The sequence below is a fragment of the Dermacentor andersoni genome, chromosome 1, assembly GCF_023375885.2.
Source record: "Dermacentor andersoni chromosome 1, qqDerAnde1_hic_scaffold, whole genome shotgun sequence".
NCBI lineage: Eukaryota > Metazoa > Arthropoda > Arachnida > Ixodida > Ixodidae > Dermacentor > Dermacentor andersoni.
The window spans coordinates 296,079,715-296,101,716 of record NC_092814.1 but is presented as its reverse complement, the minus strand read 5'-3'; the positions used below and the strand labels follow the sequence as shown (position 1 = coordinate 296,101,716).

The following is a 22,002-nucleotide window of genomic DNA, read 5'->3' as shown; positions in this document are numbered from 1 at the left end:
GCAGGTTGCGAAAAACCTATTGTTAAGATGCCGAGGAAGCTATAAACCCTGCATCAACCCCATCGCACCGTCAGTGGAAACGCACTGGCAGCAATTGACAATGCACTATGCGGGCCACACCCCGATTATCTGGAGAGCACGTATATATCAGACCCAAGCACCACCTACAGATTGCTAATACGTTAAAAATAGCTAATTTTTGAGCGCTCGCAATGGTACCGGTGAGTATAGCCTGAATTTACAGGCAACCGCGAATTAGGTGTTGCATGATCGCCGAAAGTTGCGACGGCGGCACTATACGTGTTGCCACCCGATGTCACATAGCTTATGAGAAGACGCATAACTCAGCGAGCAAAGTGCCCTAGTCAAGGCTTTTGTTGTTCGCCGGGCACAAAACTAGCGATCGGCGGGACGCCAGTAAATGGCCCTTACTTGCGTGGCTACACAGGTTCAGAAGCGACCCTTCTTAATCCTAGCGCCAGCGTGTGATCGCTGTCAACATGCAACCACGTGTACGTTTAGCGTGTGTGCGTCGTCAGAAATTTAATAAAATTATGAAGTAGAACTAATACACCACCTTGACCCGGTGAAGCTGCCCCATCTTCCCGTCAAGTGATGATCATTCTACTGCGTCCTACTGCGCCTTCTGGAGACTGTTGTGTATTCCGAGACACGCACGTCTCACGCGCTGTGCTAGAAGCTTGCTATGGCTACACAGAAAGCTTTCTCCGCGCTCTTTTGTGTGCGCGACTACGACTGTTTGTGACAGCATTATGTTCATCGCTGTTAAAAAAAAAATGAGAATGCCAATAATTCAGAGGAAACCAGCTCAGGCGCATCCTCGAGGAGTGGAGCTTTACGTATACTACATTTACACCTTTAATTTGACAACGTGAACTGCATGTGCGACTTACTACAAATAAGTAAATAGCTGCGTTAACATAGAACACAAATGTGTGCACACGCACGCATTCATATGCTCACGCTTGTGGCTACGTAGCTCCGCCTCAAGGTTAGTATTACTGATGTGGAGCATGATTTACAGGGGCATACGTACTTGGGAACGTGACGTGATTTGTTGACCACGAAGGGGCACCCTGTACACAGTCTGAGGTGTCTAGTCTGGAGTGCGTCAGACCTCATACACTCGGAAAAACTTTCCTCGAGGAGAGGATGACGCAGCAGCATAAGTACGTGGTGCTCAGGTGGGTCGAGTACCAGAATTTATTGCACACGCGCAAAACATAAAACCTGGGGCCCTATAACGTAAAACTATTCCAATATGTTTTTATTCCAATCTCCTGACGTCAAATATGCGCAACCGCCGACGCAAGCATCTGGCGGTCAGCCGCAGGGTTGTCTGAACAGACCAATAAAACGCTCTCCTCGTTCATAGGAGGTCACTTTTGTTTGCTTGAAAAACGAATAATATTGCCTACACTGAGCGGCTTGTCTTATCTAATTGGCTGACAAGAGGTGAGGAGCACGCTCAAGTGGAGAGGTATTCGATGGGGCCGAGCAACTACATTTAACATCGATAACTGGATCAAGAGGGTGGGGCCGGTGCCAGTGACTGGCCCGCTTTCCTTTACTTAGCTTGCGGTGGCTGGTCGAAAATCGCGGCGGCATGCAACGGAAGCTTAAGAATGACGCTGAAATGAATTCTCAGCAAAGAAGAGTTGGCAGAACGAGGTGGTAAACGTGCCGAAAGGGCTCGGAAACGTTACACGGCCACGCAAGAAGTTTTATAATACGCCAATACACCCATGCTCTCCGGCAGGTGCGAGTAGCCAGCGTCTCAGCGATCGGCGGCAGCTATCTTTTATTACATTCGGAACAGGGCAGCCTGCGGCTATTCCGAAGAAAATTCAGTTCTGTTCGGCATATTAATGCATCTTTATCGCGTACACGTCACTTTGACGCGATGAGTTTTTGCGGTTTTGTGACGTCGCGTGACAGATAGGTGAAGTAGGTGCGGCCCGAAAACTTTTGACCAATAGCCGAGTGCTAATGGCGAAAAGGGGTCGAATCAGAAATAACTATTTTTCTTTTGTTCGGCCAAATCATGTGTAATCAGTGTGTACACGTCATATCAGATGGGCAGCTATCACAGTTTTCGTGACGTCGCGTGACAGACAGGTGAAGTGGGGGTGGTCCAAAAAAATTTTGACCAATCGCGGAGGGCTGATTGCAGAATTGGAATAGAAAAGTTTGGAATAGTTTTACGTGATAGCGCCCCTGTGAAGTAACACCAGATGAAAGATGTTGGATAAATATGTCCAGGGCCAATGTAAACTCATTCAGCATCAACTTCCTTTCTTATCAATTTGAGTAAAATACTATCACTTCTCTGTTCACTCCAAAGAATAGTAATGTTTACAGGAAATTACCCCAAATCATTCGATTTCTAAATTATGTTAAGTGTAATGCATTATTTAGCCGGCATATTGCGGGGAATGAACACGTCATCAACGTTGTTAAAGAGCTTTTTTTATTCATACCTCCGCATATTTTGCAGAAAATTGACAGTCACTTTAGCATACAAAAAAGAGGGTGAAGGCGCAAGCTTGCGCGCTCAAAATACATTCATCAAATTACTCGACATTCTCATGTCAATGCGTTGTTACTTCTTGTTAATTATTTTCTCCCACCAAAGGTTGTGAGTTCGAGTACCTTAATTGGAGCTACTGTAATTACCTTTGCCTTAGTTATCCTCGCCCTAATTAACACCCAAACTAGTGGGCTCGACTCCATTCAAAGGTAGAAGGTGTGACTCACACCAAAGGTCGTGGGTTCGAGTGCCTTAGTAACTCTATATTAATTAACTGTACCTTAATAAGCTTCGTCTTAATACCAAAGGTCGTAGTTTCGACTCCCACACAAGCTAGAGGGTTCGACTCTTACCGAAGGTCGTGGGTTCGAGCGCATGAAATAACTCTACCTTAATTTGCCTTTTTCTTTTTCGGCATGATGAGCGGCATCGGAGCCAGCTGTGTAAAGATACGTCCTCACTTGCGAAAATAAGCGCGCGCAAGGCGGCGCGCTTAAAAACGCGCGCAGTGAAAGGCGCTTTCGCGGCAAGAAATCTCTGCCACGCGAGGATGGGTCCCGAAGGAATTTTTTCGTGGCGCTGCGTTTCCCCAAAGAGAGTTTTAGCTTAGGGGACGCAAGGCGTTGGGCCCCATAGCGCTTGGGTGCGTTTGCATTTGCGTACGCAAGCAGAAACATGTTATATGTTAGCGGCCCCAAACGCAAGCCGCAGAGAGGTCACGTGCGCTCGCAGCGCCATCAACGTCTGATCTTTGATGTGTTACCATTTTATAAAATATGAAATCAAGCATATGAAATAGAACACATAAAATTATTCTTATTAAAAGCAGTTAATAGCTAGAGGTTTAGCGTGTCCGGTATTCGGTTAAACGCTGCGTTGGGGCGGAGCCGTAAACGGGAGCGGCTTGCATGGTGCAGCCACCTGGTCGCGCAAAGCTCAAACAGACAAAAACAGCTAATATTGCAGTAACCAAGTGTATTTCACTTTGCTGCGGGTGTAAAGTTTTGGCAGCTGGACTACGCGTCCACGGCAGCCAGGCGCCACAGCCAATCAGCACTTCGGCAGCAGACGAAATGGACATGATGTCCACTAGGTGGACTGTTACAGAATACCTGCCCAGGTGGATGCACCATGCAGGGCACTCCCGTTTACTCCCCCGCCCCAACGCCCCGCGTCCGCTTGCGTTTACCGGAATGCCGGACACGCTAAACCGCTCTAATATATATATAAACGACGTGTGTCGACACTTGACGAAATATTTATCAGATTATCCACCTGATAGCTACTCGTAAGTTCTCGTACACCACGAGAGTCACGTTGGTAACGCGACCGCTTAGGGGCAGCGATGTTTTCGGCTGCCCCAACAACCCAAGGATGTAAGTAGACGTAGCGGTCTGCACATACGCAGTACCGTCGCCCCTAGTTCATGCGTACGCAAGCCGCTTGCGTCCCCTAAACTAAAACTCTCTAATCACAGCCGCCGAAGTCTTCACGTGGGCGGTGGGGTGAATGCTGTGGCCGGCGAGCCCGACCGGCGCGCGCGCCGTGTCCCAGCAGCCGGGGAGGAACAAGGACTGAAACGCGCGGGAATTCTCGCGGGCTCCCGAGACATCTCGAGAGAGGGCGAGAACTCTCGCCTGCCCGCCGTTCTCCGCGACCGCGAACGCGCAGTAGTGTGGCTTTCAGAACGCGGTGCGCGTTTCTAAGTGCGCCGCCTTGCGCGCGCTTATTTCCGCAGGTGAGGACGTATCTTAAGAAGACGACGACAAGCGCGCGAGCAGTCGTACGAGCGCGTGTCTGGGCGAGGCGAGCTCACAAGACTTAGCGTACCGCACGCAGTGTTTTCCAGACCATTGGGGGTATGACCCACTTAAGGCTTTCGCCTTAACAATCTCAAACCTTTCATATATAACACACTCGCGAAACCGCTCCCGGGCATAACAAGTCGATGTAATAGGAATAATAAAAAAATTCCGCAAGGGACGGAAACTGCCGCAGGTTTGGGCACTCAACACCATAGTTGTTTTGTCTCTTTCTTCAAAGAGATAAATTTAATCCGTCAGTGTGACCTACTTGAAATGTTACTAATCAAAGACAACGTCAGACAAATTAACTACGTGTTTCATGGTATATTAAGTTTGACTGAGAAAGTACAATAGGTGCTCGTTCCGGCATTCCAATTTCAGAAGTTCGTGCAATTTTCAAACATTCTCTGTCATGTTATGGTCTTTTTTCATAGCTGAACAAACTGAATACTTTATAAGACTCTTTCACTTGAAAACCGAATAGTTTACTGATGCTATTTTTCTATTGTGTATTACGTGATTGGTGTTAGCAGCCGAAAACATGGATGATTGTCTCATCATGAGTGGTCAGTTTCTGTTCACTTGTTGTGGATTGCAATGTACTATGCGGGACTGTGGCTCAGTGAACCACGTCTGAGTCTATTAGTAAACGGTGCTCCGCCCTCGTAATTTTAGGTTGTATACGGTTGAACTGAAATTCAGATGCGACATTACGGAGCAAAATTACGAAGAAAGCACGGCTGGCAAAGTTCACGACTTTTTTTCCTTGCACGCACGCACGCACCCAAGCTAACGCCCATGGATGCGCACGAGCACAAGTTTGCGCTATGAAACAAAGCAAGCAACGCTGGGTCAGCATGTTTCCTCCCACTGTGAGCGACGTCTCGATGGTGTTTGTGGCCGGCCCGAAACTTTTCTATACGTGAATTGTAAAGAATAACAGAAGTGCAAGAACGGGGAGGGCGGCATCCCTTCGGCATCTCACTTCTTTACATTAGGGAACGCGCTCTTCGTGTGTGCCGAAAAAGGAAACTAGGGAAGAAAACAAGAATAAACGCGCAGTTAAGAAGAGTACCATGCCTGCTGACCGCTACGTGCCAAGGTTTGCTTCTGTCTGCTGCAGCGTTGAGTCAAGGAGCGTAAAACGGAAACACCCAACTGAACTACAACGGCGACGCCAACAACAACAAAAACAACAACGAATGGGAGGAGACGAGCAAATGGCAACTGACCCGCGCGCTACGATGTCCCGGTAAATATTAAACAACGCGGAGCCCAACTTGTACGGCTTTCCGGCATGTTGCTTGCTCCTGCAAACGGCCGCACATTCCTTTTCGACGGCAGCCATTTCACAATTCGAGAGTCGAATACCTTTTCTCCCGGGCGGTAATTTTTCATTCCGGCCCCCACGTTGCTGTCGTTCCCAAACGCGAACGCCTCATTTGTTACACCTCTTTTTGCAGTTCTACTTTGCTCGTGGTGCGCCTGCTTGCATGCCAGATTTGGACTTTGTGTGTGCGCGCGTGCACGCGTGCCTGCGCGTGCGTGTGCGTGGGCGTGCGTATGTGTGTGCGTGTTTTTCCGGAATTACGAAAACAAAGCGAGTACTGGAGACAGGAATGCCGATCTTGCGAAATCGAGAGAAAGCTGGATTGCACCTGTGTTTTATTCACGGGTAGGAAGATAACATTGCGGGCAAGCTCTTTCGTGCCCCTTTTCTACGTGCATCCCACCCCTTTGTGGACTCAGGCGATATCAAATGGCGTGCGAAGTTGTGCTTTCAGGGAAGATAATAAAGCTCTACTTTTTGGATCATTGCGACTCTGAGGACAACATCTGCGGACCAGCAATAGTTCATTTCTTCTTTTGTGCGCATGTGGGTGACTGTGAGAGAAAAACTCAAATATAAGCTCGTCGAATGGGTGTATGCTGTTCACGTGAAACTAATCTGTGACGTGTTAGGTGGTCCCAAAATGAGGGCTTTGGGTTTTGCCGCTTATTTTACCCTTATTCTAAGACTAAGATGATGCCTATAGGTATCAATATGATACCTACAGGTGGCAAATTCAAAAATAAGGGTCATGAAGACGACGATGGCGATGATGATCATGATGATGATGATCCACAGCGGCATCCCCTTTGAATTAGGCTGGCGGAAAACACTTACCTAGCCTGTGAGGCACTCATGTGCTACCAAATTGTAATATAGCATTATGCCTATTTCTACGTTATCTCGTTAAGTCACCTATGCCTGTGACTATCCTGACTCCATCTCTTGCCTGATTTTTTGCCGCAAATACTCTAATCGTCTTTTGCTCATCTCCACTGCTGGCCAGTCAATGCACCCATCAATATACAGTAAAATCAATAGAGCGCAGAAAGGGACACCGACAAGACAGAAAACACAAGCGCTCAATCTAGAAAACATGAGTGCTTGTGTTGTTCTGTCTTGACCATGTCCTTTATCGAACTATTTTAATTTTACTATACACCATCAACCAACTAGCGCGGCAGCAAGGCTTCTTAAGCACCCATCAGCTTTGAACTTTAGCGCTTTTGGAAGGTGGACTTTCCCTACGGTTCTTACTGGGTGGATATCTCCAGATTCCGTTAGAATGTGTTGAGTCGTCTCCGGATCTCCGGACCCTGTTGCGGCCTAGCAGACCATATTGCGAATAGTTGCTCAATAACAAACAAGTAAAAGCAATATGGTGATCACTATAGTTGAATGCTGCTGTTGCAGTGAACGAATTCAGAGTCGATGGAATCGCTTGTTCATTGTTTTTCTTGAGTTTTTGTTTACCGTCTTTATAAAACGCTATGATATTGACACGTGTACTTATATTTAACGGGCGACCACGTTTCGCCGCCTAACAAATGTTATCGCACAGCGCGGGACGCGTCTGCATGTATCCGAAGTTTCTGGAAAGTTATCGATGCTTCTATCCGCTGTCTGTTGTCGCCGAACCTTATGTTATCTGATTTCATCGCGTGACGCGAATGATGTAGAACTTTGTGGAAGGCACGCGGGTCCGAACGATTAGTCTGGAACGTTCGACGACTGCTCTATAAAAGCCAACGCGCTTGACCCGCTGATCAGATTTTCGAAGATCGCCGACCGGTGTCGCCGATATCGTTGTGCTATAAGTGTAGCCTCTTTTTGTGGGAACAGGTTCGCCCAATAAAAGTTAGTTTTGTCTTTCATAGTATTTGCTACTGTTTTCTCATACATCCCTCCACGTGACATCTGGTGGAGGTGCTTTTCGTTCATGTACCGGACGCCCCCGACAAGCCGTGATCCAAGCCCGGACCGCAAAGAGAACACCAACGTAGTCTCGGAGCATCGAGCAAGCCGCCGTCTTCAACAGCTGTCCCTGGAGCACGGACTTCTACCTGAGAAGACCAAGAAAATTGTGGACAAGGCAACCCCAATGGCAGCCCCAGCGTCCCCCATCGTGCTGCAGCAGCCCAGGGAACCTCCGACGTTCCGCGGATCAACATTCGAGGACCCGGAAACCTGGCTTGAGACGTATGAGAGGGTCGCTACGTTTAACAGTTGGGACAGCGACGACAAGCTGCGGCATGTCTATTTCGCACTGGAAGACGCCGCCAGGACCTGGTTCGAGAATCGGGAAGCCACCTTAACGACGTGGGACCTGTTCCGAAGCGGCTTCTTGCAAACGTTTACAAGCGTCGTGCGAAAAGAGCGAGCCCAAGCACTACTAGAAACCAGAGTGCAGCTGCCAAACGAGACGATCGCGATCTTCACGGAGGAGATGGCCGGTCTTTTCCGGCACGCCGACCCGGAAATGTCAGAGGAGAAAAAAGTCCGCTTCCTGATGCGGGGCGTCAAGCAAGAACTTTTCGCAGGACTTCTTCGTAACCCGCCGAAGACCGTAGCTGAGTTTTCTGCAGAGGCATCGACGATCAAGAAAACTCTGGAGATGCGCACCCGGCAATATAACCGCCAGGGGCTCACGCAGCAGTACGCCATCCAAGGACTGGATTCCGGCGACCTTCAGGAGACCATCAGGGCCATTGTGCGCGAAGAACTGCCAAGGTCCTCCCTTCGTCGCAGCCCCAAGTGGCTTCGATCGCCGACATCGTGAAAGAAGAGGTGCACCGATCGCTTGGAGTTCCCGAGCAGCAACCACAATTACCGCAGCCCCAGCCAGAATCGATGACATACGCCGCCGTCGCACGCCGTCAAGGTCCCCCTCCGCCATCACGTCAGGGCCCTGCAACGACGCAATTCCGTCGTCCGCCGCCGCCAGCACGCCCACCCGTCGCCCAGCGCACCTACGCGAGAAAGACGAACATTTGGCGAGCCCCTGACCACCGCCCGCTCTGCTATCACTGCGGAGAAGCTGGCCATGTGTATCGCCGATGCCCATACCGGGAGATGGGACTGCGAGGTTTCGCCGTCAACGCTCCGCGCCCGCAGCAAGGTGAACGCCCCCGCGACATCGCCGACTACCTCGCCGCTACTCAGTGGAGCTCTCGACGACCATCGCGTTCGCCATCACCAGGCCGCTACCTCTCGCCGCAGCGCCGACCATACACTGGCCCAGCCCGGGGCCGGTCAGCGAGCCCATATCCGGAAAACTAAAAGCAATCTACTCAAAACAATCTACTCGTGAAGAACAACTTCTCACCAGTCCGCGCCAATTACCTTCTTGTTGTCCCGTCAGGACTTCGTCTAGAAGTATTGCATGCCCTACATGACGATCCGACTGCTGGACACCTCGGATTTTCCCGGACACTATCGAGGGTACAAGAAAAGTATTATTGGCCGCGCCTGACCGCCGACGTCGCCCGTTATGTCAGAACATGCCGAGACTGTCAGCGACGCAAGACACCGCCGACAAGGCCAGCCGGATTACTACAGCCAATCGAGCCTCCTTGCCGACCATTCCAGCAGATCGGAATGGACTTGCTGGGACCCTTTCCGACGTCAATAACCGGAAATAAGTGGATCGTCGTGGCGACGGACTACCTCACCCGCTTCGCTGAAACAAAAGCACTGCCGAAAAGTAGCGCAGCCGAAGTGGCGAAATTCTTTGTCGAAAAGATCCTGCTGCGACATGGCGCCCCAGAAGTCCTCATCACCGACAGAGGAACGGCCTTTACAGCGGAGCGCACCCAAGCCATTCTGATATACAGTCCGACAAGGCACAGGAGGACAACGGCCTACCACCCGCAGACGAATGGTCTTACGGAGCGGCTGAATGAGACCCTCGCCGACATGCTAGCGATGTACGTCGACGTCGAACACAAGACCTGGGATGCCGTCCTGCCGTACGTAACATTCGCTTACAACACGGCGGTGCAAGAAACAACACAGATCACGCCGTTCAAGCTGGTCTACGGCAGAAACCCGACGACGACGCTCGACGCCATGCTGCCGCACGTCACTGACGAGGAGAACCTTGACGTCGGTACCTACCTCCAGCGCGCCGAAGAAGCCCGACAGCTCGCCCGCCTGTGGATCAAGAACCAGCAGAGGACCGACAGCCGACACTACAACCTCCGACGACGCTTCGTCGAGTACCAGCCCGGCGACCGTGTTTGGGTGTGGACCCCGATACGCCGACGAGGACTCAGTGAAAAACTACTGCGACGATATTTCGGACCCTACAAGGTCATCTGACGTATTGGCGCACTGGACTATGAGGTCGTGCCAGACGGCATTTCGCATTCACAGCGACGCCGCGCACGATCTGAAGTGGTCCACGTGGTGCGTCTTAAACCCTTTTACAGACACCAACGAACTTCCTTATTTTGTTGTTTTCTTTGCTAGGAGTGCTTTTCTTTTATTACTTTCGTTTGTTTGCAGCATCGGGTCGAAGCTTTTTAAGAGGGGGGTATTGACACGTATACTTTTATTTAACGGGCGACCACGTTTCGCCGCCTAACAAATGTTATCGCACAGCGCGGGACGCGTCTGCATGTATCCGAAGTTTCTGGAAAGTTATCGAAGCTTCTATCCGCTGTCTGTTGTCGCCGAACCTTATGTTATCTGATTTCATCGCTTGACGCGAATGGTGTAGAACTTTGTGGAAGGCACGCGGGTCCGAACGATTAGTCTGGAACGTTCGACGACTGCTCTATAAAAGCCGACGCGCTTGACCCTCTGATCAGATTTTCGAAGATCGCCGACCGTGTTCGCCGCTATCGTTGTGCTATAAGTGTAGCCTGTTCTTGTGGGCGCAGGTTCGCCCAATAAAAGTTAGTTTTGTCTTTCACAGTATTTGTTACTGTGTTCTCATACATCACTCCACGTGAAAATATGTTCCTTCTCTTCTTTTTGGAGTCCTTGCATCGAACTTGTCGTCTCTGTACCGCTCAATTTCTTTCTGATCCCTCCGGGTTGTCTATTTGGCTGCCAGCTTTCTCGGCCTCTTTCTTCATTCCGTGTCCACGCATTTGAGGCTCCGATATCTGTCCATTGTTTTGCTGCCCATTTCTTGTCATCCATGCTCCTGAGTCTTTCATGAAAAAGTGACATTGCTCTGCGCTTCCCTGACTTGAAAAGTGACCAAACCCTTGTCACGCTGCACTGCCTCATTTGGGGTTTTACCGTGGCCGCATAATAGCTATCAATCGTCCCGCCACCATTTCGGTAACTTCCAGCAGTGACGTGTACTCGATTTTAGGCGCAGAACTTTAGCAGTGGTACAATTACTTGCGTATGAACCACTAGCGCAATCTGTTAGCAAAGAGTCTAAGCGCGCGCAATGGTGACGTCTATTTGACTACAGTGCAGTGCGCCCTCAATGGACGAATCCGCTTTAACTACACTTACACGACGGATCAAATTCTGCGGACCAGCATAGTGTAGTTCAGTGCAGCCCAATCACTCCACTCACAAAGACGCCGCAGACGTCGTTCAGGCACATAACGCTCGTCTGGGGACTGAAACAGCAGCGATCCAGCTTTCGGTGCAAATGCAGCTTTAGTGAAAGGATTAAAAAAAATTAAGGCAGCTTCTAGTGTAATGCGTGAAGTAGAGTTCTAATTTTAGAGCTGGTTGAATTTTATTCGGCATTTTCTTCAAAAAAGAATCAGTAAGCGCAGCAAAACATTTTCGATGGGATCCGCAATGGCTTACGCAAAAGCAGAGCTTTTAATTCCTTTCCAATTTTCAACGCAGTCCTTCTGTGTTCGTCAGTGAACACGCACTCGATATTTCGCGCTCGAGAAAGTGCGTGGCCCGCCACACTCGGTCGCCTGTTGGGTGACTGTGCTGCGAGTTTCACTTTCGACAATAAACACCTGACCCGGATCCGCTCACCCATTCATTCAGACGCACTGCCAGCGGCTTTCGCGTTTAACAAAGGAATAAGGTGCATTCTGACACCCTGCGAGGGCAGGAGTGAAGAAAGTTTGAGGCAACGGAAAAGGCGAACAGGGTTGGTACACAGACCCTCTAGTCATTCGTTGCAGTGCAAAGTGTTATTCCTGGCTCGTATCTATAGGCACTGAAAATATTCTGAAAATCTTAAGCAGATCCATTCTCTGTCGCGAGGCTGGAAGTCTAAGGCATGCTTATTTTTTTTTTCATTTAGTTTCAGCTCAAGTCAGTGCGCTCGTTTCGAGCGCTAAACCTCACAACGCGCCATCGTGGCGAAGCAGGCGAACTAAACCAGAGCACCCGGACTTCCTGCACACCGAAGGCCTATGTGTTGCAAGTGGCGCAAGTGGCGTCCGTTCTGCGGCGGCAGCTGCGTTAAGTGCTGTAAGTGACGCTAAAATATCTGTTATGAGTCAGTTTATGCCGAAAAGAAATAAGGCGAGAGGCGGGGAGCAAAATGCTTACCTGGTCCTTTGGCGCCTCCTTGGACGAGACGACCTAATCTGAAGATGACCGCCCTCTCGTACTCCTGCACAATCTGTGAAGTCAAAAAGAAAGACGCAGTGAGAAAAAGGCTTGTGGTAATGCTAAGCCGGCTTTTCCGACCACTACGAAGTAATAAGATAAAGCAAACGTTAAGAAACTGCATTTTATTATAATAGGCTTTGAGGTAACGACACCTTCCCCTTGGGAACAAAGAATAAATATAATTTTAACAACAACATCAACAACAACAACAACAACAACAGCATTTCTTCTTGGCAAATGCACGTTTTGTTTCATGATGAAATCAAATCTTTTGTTTTATATGCTTCGTTACTCTTATAAAAAATACAGTTAGCAACACGCTGCAAATTCACTCTCATAATTGTTGCGGGTCCAATCGCTTGGTCCCGTAAATACGACATACGGCTCACGCGCAGATAAGAGCCAATGACTGAGAGCTGGTGTTAGTAGTGATAATATGACCTCATAACTCCTACAGGCACGATCAGAATACATCGTAGTGATTCAGCAGTAAGGAATAAAAAGAAGACCAAATGGACGCATTTGTCGTTGACGCCTTTGTATTTTTGCAGAAATGTTGCCAGTGTTATTTAATTAATTGCATCGTAACAACACCAACAATGAACACGCCACAGGTGTGAGGACTGTTGGCGACGTTGTACGGAATCGCTGCTGTTAAATTGGTGATTCGTCTTCTTCTTCGTTTTCAAAGTCTTTCAGAGCTTTCAAACGTTTTCAAACCTCTTCGTATTCAAAACTACTGGAGCAAGCTTTCTAATGGTGACCACATTATAAATAGCGATAAGTAGCTATAACTGCACGATTTAGCGAGGTGGTGGACAGCCCGGTGGGCCATCCCCTTGCTACACCACTTTTAAGAACATGTTGACCTTGTGCTGTACGTGAGCAGCAGTAAGGTTTGGGTGAGTTGCCTTGATTTAAGATGCTTTTCTAGTGCAATTAAAAATGTAGATGACAGCTTTATTGGGCTAAAACATTCATAGTCTCGCAGTTGAGTCATCAACCACGGTCCAAGTATTTCGTGTACAGCAAACAGGAGTCTGTCCAGTCGCCATAGTTTATTCGCAAATGTTTTTCCTGCGAAGTTGTCTTTTTCTTTTCTTCTTTTTTTGGTGGGGGAAGAGGGGGGAGGGCTCTTGTACGACGTGGTAAACAATCTCGATTTCAGCACCACATTAACACATTTCAGTTTTTACTCATCGCCGATAAGTCACTCAAGATGTGAAGCATTGAACCTAAACGACCAGAAAGAGTGAGGTGCCGAGCAAGTGCGAAATTCCCGATAGAGCAGTTTTTCTCTCTGTCGTATATGACATTGTTCCGTCAGTAAAGCCACAATTGGGGCAGTTCGATATATATGGAGCCGTTGATAAACGCGCTGCTTTGGAGGAAAACAGGAGTGACTTCTAAACGGGACGGGACACGCACCGCACATAGCGCGAAATATTAAATTGTGTTTGTACGCACTATGTGTCATGTGTATACCATCCCGACCGGCCTTTATCAAATTGCTGATAAAAACCGCAGCGTAAAAATAAATTTCATATGATTTGCAACATTGACTTCCTCAAATACCGATACAGTCGCCAGAAACGCTAATACTTTCTCTCTCTCTCTCTCTCTCTCTCTCTCTCTCTCTCTCTCTCTCTCTCTCTCTCTCTCTCTCTCTCTCTATTATATATATATATAGGGCATGGTTTTCGACATCGCTAGCCCAAACAATGAAACACGGGCAAAACACAAAAACATACGAATTATTTTCCGAGGGGACGTCGCGACCATTATATGAAAGCCCCTATAAATATTCACCCTGCTGATACCGCCTCGTCATTTCTAGTTGGTTGAGGTTACTTCATCGTGTCAACCAGTGAGCCGTGTGAAATGAGTTCTTCGCGTTGACAACATCGATTCCCGTACAGCACCTTCATGGAAAGCAGGCTAACTCATTTAGCTGCATGGAATAAGTAAGGTCACTGTGGTGTTAATTTTGAATGAATTCGACGTGGGAAAACAAACTAATACGGATATTTCGCTGCAGAGCAACTAACTACAATGGGGTTACGTCAATCCACTGCTTCTGGCGAAGCCGCTTTTCGTGGCCCGGGGGGCTGTTTTCGGACACAAAACTCCGCTAATGTGATTGCGGCGCGTTCGCTGGTGCGCGGTCACCCTGATTAGTGGTGTTGTTAAAGCTGTTTGGTTCCGTTGTTTGTTGACTGTAGCTAATCAGCCACACAATGAGGAAGAAAAAAACAACATTACAAGAAAAAACACCGAGATCCAAAGAGAGAATCGCACTGCATAATATAAGCACCTACCAATCCCTTATGCATTAACTGAATCACCGTCTCATGTTCTAGCTAACTTGGTCACTGGCATTAGCTTTAGGTACCGCATTTGACAGTGTAAAAATACCACGCACGCAAAAATTATCTGAACTGTTAGACCGCACCACTTTAATAGTTTAGATAGATAGATAGATAGATAGATAGATAGATAGATAGATAGATAGATAGATAGATAGATAGATAGATAGATAGATAGATAGATAGATAGATAGATAGATAGATAGATAGATAGATAGATAGATAGATAGACGATGTATGTATGTATGTATGTATGTATGTATGTATGTAAATACGTACGTACGTACACATACATACATACATACATACATACATACATACATACATACATACATACATACATACATACATACATACATACATACATGTAACGTGAGCGCCTGATAGTCGCGTCAGCCCACAAACAAGTTTTCTGCACTATGAGCAACGAGTGGTGACGCAATATTTAAAAGAAGCGATTTTTTGAAAACTCCGCATAGTAGACAATAAAATATATTTAATTAACGTACAGCATGAAGTACTGTATGCAGCATATAAAAAATACAAAAAACATAAATTATGGAAAGTACGAAAGCTACAATGATGGTGATGATGATGCAGATGATGATCGTTATTGGATCTTATTGGAGCAAGGGCCAGGTGTGGTCAAAGAGCGCCAAGAAAAACAACCACAAAAACAATAAAAAGAAGGGGGTATACACATGCTCCCATTGATTGGGGAAGCTTGGTTTCGGTCATGTACGAGTGGCAAGGTACACCTGAAGCGCATATGCAAATCGTTAACTGCTCAAGATCATTGGCGGTGAAACAAAGATGCCAAATAATTATCATATTGTTAGCTCCCCTAACTCCTATGTACCTCGCACAAAACCGGAAACGACAAGCTGTCTTTTAACAACTTGTCAATAGCTTTTCTTGCTCTCTTTGTTGCGAGATCTGCACTTCTAATCAGATTCTTGTCAGAATCGGTAACGGAAGATAGGTCGTGACTGGCAAGCCACTGTATTAGTTGGAAACGTCTTAGTGAAATGGCCTGGAAAGGTGAAGCTGCCTTCTTTTCAAGTCGCGTACCAACTTGTCTGCTGATGCGGCTAAGCAAAGTTTTGCAAACCTTGCCCTTTTCCCTCTTGCGCTATTTTACCACATTCCTCGCATTTTCGCTGAGTTGCTTCCCAGTAATCTTGCTTTTAACCCCGTGTACTACTAGCAATGTATAACTACCTTGAAATAAAGCAGTGTGATTACCTGAAGAGAGTTTTACCACATTGCAGTTAAGGTAATTAAGTCTCACTGTGCGGAATGAGGCATTAACAAAAGATTCCAAGGGCCAATTAGGCGCCGTTGGGCCTAAATTTATTTCTCACATTGACAAGGGTCGCCTCCTGGGTATGCTTTGTGTAGATGTTCTCCGTTCACACTTCGCGTAATTGGCCATAGCAAAGTACTACCCATTAGCCCTTCATTGCCTTGTTGACCTGCTTACACAAGCGAGCTCTTTTATCAGAACAAATATTATTTTTTCCTCTACGAAGCAAGTTCATTGGGAGTAAGTATAAAATTATTCTGGCACACTTCCTAAGCATAGCAGTGTTGGTACACAGTACTAGCCACTTTTTTTTTTATATACGCAAACAGCCAAACAAAACTCACGTTCTCAGCAAGAACTCGGTCACTAGCGGCGTGTTAAGTTTTTCGCGTCTAATTTTCTGACTATTCACTCACATTGAATAGAAATCCTCGTATACAGAGACCCCATGCTCTCGACGGGCAGAACTGTCGGTTAATTGTTCTTTTCTTTTTGTTTTCAGTGAAACAGAGGAACACGGAGCACCGGCTCTATAGGCCATCGCCACGTACGCGGTGCACCGACAAGACACGCGAACAAGGTGGGCGTAAAATATGAATGAAAGGCACCAGTAGCAGTAAAAATTTTAAAAAAACAGCCGTTAAAGCTGAAATAAGATATTGACAAGTGTACGTGAAAAAAAAAAAACGACAATGGCGGACAACGATCTAAGCAGCCTAACCAAAATTCCACCTGCAGTGGAACGCGCCAGGTACCGTAGCATAAAAATCCTTAGAAGAGTACCTGGGCTATTATATTATGCAGGAAATTTATTCTCATTTCCTTTAAGAAAAACATTCTTGTATGCACTTTTATGTAAAACTGACATCGTTGATGAGTAACCTTGATTAAAGATAACACAATTATGAACTGCGATTAGGTATTGACTTTTCACTCAAACGCACTAAGGAGAGAACTGCGTTTAACCGTCGTAGGAAATTACCGAGCCCTTTCAGCAAAAGTTCTAAAAATTAACAAAATAATGGAGTTCTACGTGCGAAAGCCACGATCTGATTATGAGGCACGCCGTAGTGAGGGACTCCGGAAATTTCGACCACCTGGGGTTCCTTAACGTGCACGTCGTGGGGTCTCACAGGAGTACCGACCACCGCGCGTTCAATCTTAGCGAGCCACAGGACCGCGTCAGCCGTCAGCCCACAGCGTCGCTGCGCGCGAGCTCAGGCCGCAAGGGGCTACCGAGCGACGCACGCAAGAATACAGTATACAGTACCAGTATTACAGGCGCATTATTTTTAAACGCAACACAGGGGTGCGGGAAAGGAGGAGTTGTGCGCTATAGGTACTAACGAACTCGTATTTTGAAGAAATGCAATAAACGTTGCGTGGCCGTCGGCACAAAAAGATCTGTACCGATGTTTTTGTGCCAGGCAAAGATGGTGATATTATCTACGTGTTTCGCTGGTATGACAGATCAGCAAGCGTGAAAACAATGGGAAGTGGCTGCGATTGTCTCCACTTCGTCCTTCTGCATGACTTCGAACGTCCTTGTGACGTCTTATATTAGCGTTATTAAAGCCCATTTCCTTTCGCGAATCTGTTATAAGCAAAAATTTCGCCCCAAAATAATATCATTCGATTGTTTTTGAGAATGACACAGAGAAAAGTATGATTGGAACAGTAGTAGGATTCGGCAGCTTTCGCTTACTATTCAACTCTGGGTATACATTTGAGCGTGCAGCATTCTGAATCGTTCTGAATCGTTAGTGCTCCGCACTTGTTTGGTCATCCGTAGTTGTGCTATATTTATCGCTTTCCCTGTTTGGAACACTTTGTTTGAAATGCGTTAAAGCTTTATACCTGGGCGTTTGAGTCAAAGTATGCGGACAAGTGTAGCTCTCGCTACAACGCGACAATATCAACATTCGCGGCTAATGCTGGGCCCGTAATTACAAGGCTTCTTTTACCTAAGTTGCCTTTGCTATTGGCCATCGCAAATGGCCTCGATTTCGCGCTACAGCTACCAGTTGGATCTATGTGTGGGTGTGTTCTTTCTGTCCATGTTCACTATAAGTTAACTATTCACTATACGCTATACGTATACAGAGCTTGGGAACTCGTTAGGCACAGGTGTCCAACATTTGACCCCAAATTCCAGGCGTCATCGACTGCCATGTTTCAAATACAAACTGATACGCTGGGTCCGCTTCTAGACTTGTGAAGAAGTGTTACACGCTGGCGTAACTGGCGACACGGACAACGCTGGTATAACTTCCCAGGGATACAGGAAAAGCTATCGCGGCTCCCACTCTACAGAAAGAAGTCCAGGTTAGAAACAAAAGAAACTACGTTGCGGTTCGCGTGGAAAGCGTGCGCATTGGGAATGCTGGTCTTTAGAGGAAGGAAAAGGCGGCGGCAGGAATGTTATATCTTGGGAGAGAGGTAGTTCGCCAGAGGTGGGCTGTGTAATGTGCTGGCCAGACGGACTTCCGCTCTTCAGGAAGTTATCGTGCTGCCCGAAAGCTGCACGAAACAGCATTCTCGATTTCGCACGCAATATCGGGACCCCAACTTCTGCATTATGAAAGCTGAAGCTATTGCTAGAATAATAGCCAATGTTCACTTGTGCGTTCTAATCTATTGTTGAATTGAATTGAATTCTGGGGCGTTACGTGCCAGAGCTGCGGTCTGATTACGAGGCACGCCGTAGCGGAGGGTTCCACACTCCTTATCCCACTTCGCCACTTCCTGAAAACCTGCGTTGCCACAAATTGGTCCTCCAGTTCGAGCAATACTGAGCCATCCGTCGACCCGTGACTCGGCTACTGCCTTCCTCACAATAAAGAAAAGATTAAGTGAGATTGAGTGCGACGAGTTCCCCAGTTTCGTTCGTGAAAAATCCGTCGTCTCTATAAGGTAACGTTGAACTTGTGATCTCGAAGAACTCCCCAGCGTAGCAGAACGAAATCGCCTATAGAACATCGAGCTAATGCCACCCTGCTACTGCTGCATGATAGCTCGGAAAATTGTAAATTTATTTTTCCGTACATCCCGAAAACCATTTAAAAAAAAAGAAAAAAGAAAGATAACGACACCACCGGGAATCGTATCAGTTTACCAAAAAGTCGACGCGCTACGGTATTCATGTTTATATGTGCGGAACTCGAAACTCCAAACGTAGGTAACGACCTAAAGCAGCTACGTCCCCACCCCGAAGGTTTCCCAGCAAACTTTGCACTAAGGATTTTTTTTTCTTGCTCATTATAAATAATCACGTCTAATCCACGGCCGTGCAAGGAACTCGAGTTGCTCCCCGCTGTGTCCTCGGTAGAAAGTTTCCTTCGATCGCAACCGCCGGCGTAAAATAGGCCACTCGGCGAACGGTTCGGACATTCAAAAGAAGCTTTAAAAGCGAATCTGCTTGGAAAAGGGAGGCGGCCCCTTGACCCCGGCGCGCACGTTACGGCCTCTCCCTTCGCTCCCGAAGCCTGCGCATTTATACGTACGCCATAAATGTTGGCCGGGCGCCGGCCTCCACGACTTCCTGCACCAGGCAATGTGCACTCGCTGAACGTGCTCACGCAAAGCGAGAGCCTCTAACCGCCCCAGTCGCCCTCGACCCATGCGGCATTGCAATGTACTGCATATTCTCCAACATTGCAGGCCCTTATTGGATATCTCGTAAATGAGGTACCATGGTTTTCTTTTAATTATATTCTAGTAACTGAAAATAGAGAAAGCAATGATTCTTGCCATCTAGCTTAGGAGCTTTAGCCCGAAGAACTGTCGTTATAGGTGAGCTATAACGCCACCGTCTATGAACGCCAGATTGTAGATGCAGTGAGAAGACAGTTCGCTTTTTATTTTTATTTTTTAATGCGGAAGCATTACGTGCGGCGCTACGCGAAAATTCTCTGTTGTAGTCGCCGGCATGACCGAAGGATAGCACCAAAAACGGCCGACGGTAAAGAGCAAAACCACAGTAAGATAAATACCCGAATCGACGTGCAATTTCCCAGCTAGGTTCCTGTAAACCCAGAAAATTAATGTCTTCGACAACAATATCAGGTAAATTTCGGTCTTGGTGGGAATCTAACCCGGGCCTCTGCGGTGCGAGGCGAGCACGCTTCCCCGACACCACGACGGATCCGCTGTTCTGCTCGACTAAATGTGTGCCGACTGCGCGCCATTGCGCACGCCACGTCGCAGCCACCTGGCTGACTAAACGCGTGTCCTAGTGCGCGCCTCGTTGTGCACGTGACGCTGCAGCCAATGGGTAGGAGGTGGCGCCACGTCACGAGCGTATAAAATGAGCGTGTAGAATAGAAAAAAGCATTATAGCTCAATTGAACGCCGCTGAGCGGTCCTTCGAGTTATGAACTCCTCGCGGGCAAGCGAGCGCGCTTAGATGCTTGCCGCGTTGTAATATGGCCTTACCGAGGCTCAGTTAAAACGCAAGCGAGAGCTTGCGCAGACAAGGAACGCGCAGAAAAAAAAAAAAAAAAATACGTTTCACCAAAGCGTCTATAGTGCTTTCGCATTCGCCCACGTAAGCCGTCTCAAGTGTCTATGCCGAATTTTTTTTTTCTCTTTCTTCGAGATGCCATGCAAGTCCTGTGACAGGCGATAGCTGCTGTAGCAACTTCCAAGCTTCGTGAGGTAGGCGCACTGAGTCGCCGTAGGATAATAAGGCAAATAAACTTAAATGTTTTCAAAACACACACACACACGCACAAAGAAAAACAGACGACTTAACTACTGTCGAACCTGGGACCTTTACTACCGCAAATTTGAGCTTCAGCCAACTGCACCGCCAGGACATTTGTATACTTGAAGATCTAAGAACAGCATGATGAAATGAGGCAATGGCTGCGGTACGCGCTACTTGCACGAGGCAATAGTAAGCTAGCACTCAGTTGAGAAAAAAAAGAAAGGTAAGCGATGTCGGCGAAAGAAGGGCAAGAGAGTTTATGTAAGACAAAGGATGTAGCTAGGAACCAATACTACGACATTTATGGAAGCAGAAATGTATCTTGTATCGGGGCTGTCTCTTATCCTTTCAGGATGGTTTTTTTCTTGGTGGGCGAGCTGCTGCGGCATGGTCTCACTGAGCACAAAGTCGCTAGTTCGTGCAGCTGGCGGAGGCGATGTCGCCATGTAAATTTCGATGGAGTAGAATTCTAGAGAGCACCATTTTGCCAAGACTTGAGTGGGCCCGAAAGAACCCCTTTCGTTATAATTGATCCGGCGCCCTCCTTTATGGCATCCGTCTTTGCCTATAAGTGCAACGTTCGACGAGAAACCTCGTCTGTTTATCGCCATGCCTTATGAAACTGGTTGGACCGAGTAATATTGTGCACGGCTGGGCACGCCTGGCCTTCGCTATACCCTTAATAATCGACCAATTATGTGCGTAACCACACTGCTCATTCTTCTATAGTTCGCCGATGCGTTGTGTTCTATACTCGTTTGCACGACAGACCCCAAAAAATTCTGTCTCTCGTCGTCATTAGTGCCCTGTGGTTCTCGTTTACATTGAAGTGCTGAAAGAGTGCAAAGTACAAGTGGTCCAAATATAGTAATAATCATAGGCACTTTGCGCTGTGCTCGAAAATCCACGCGTGCTTCACACGATTACGTAGAAGTACGTAGATGACACCTAATGCGAGGTATACGCTTCAGAGTGAGCTATGTGCAGGCGTTCCATATAGCCCTTAACGCTGGCAGTAACACTAAACTAGACAACGAACACACACACACACACACACACGCGCGCGCACACACACACACGCACACGCACACGCACACACACACACACACACACACACACACACACACACACACACACACACACACACACACACACACACACACACACACGTCTAACTTTGGGTAAATGCGGCACATGGATCAGCGCTGTGGCCGTCTTCTCGAAACCGCCTTTCCCAGCCAGAGATGTACTCGTCGAATGCGAATAGAGGGAATGCAGGACGATTTGGAGTCCCTTTAAAAAAAAATGATCCCCAGGAGCCAATAACCAAAGGGATGTGTGGAACATCGCTGGGCGCGCGCTCAGCGTGCTGGCACGCGCCAAA

General features: G+C 47.6%; 1 protein-coding gene across 2 annotated transcripts in view; it reads right to left on the bottom strand.

The window, feature by feature from the left end:
- Positions 1 to 22,002, bottom strand: part of LOC126548600 (band 7 protein AGAP004871-like) — a 499,956-nt gene that overhangs the window by 106,807 nt on the left and 371,147 nt on the right. For both annotated transcript variants that reach the window (XM_050196857.3, XM_050196858.3), the window contains one exon: positions 12,176 to 12,248. In XM_050196857.3, coding sequence (XP_050052814.1) covers positions 12,176 to 12,248 — 73 coding nt within the window. The remainder of the gene's footprint in view (positions 1 to 12,175; positions 12,249 to 22,002) is intronic.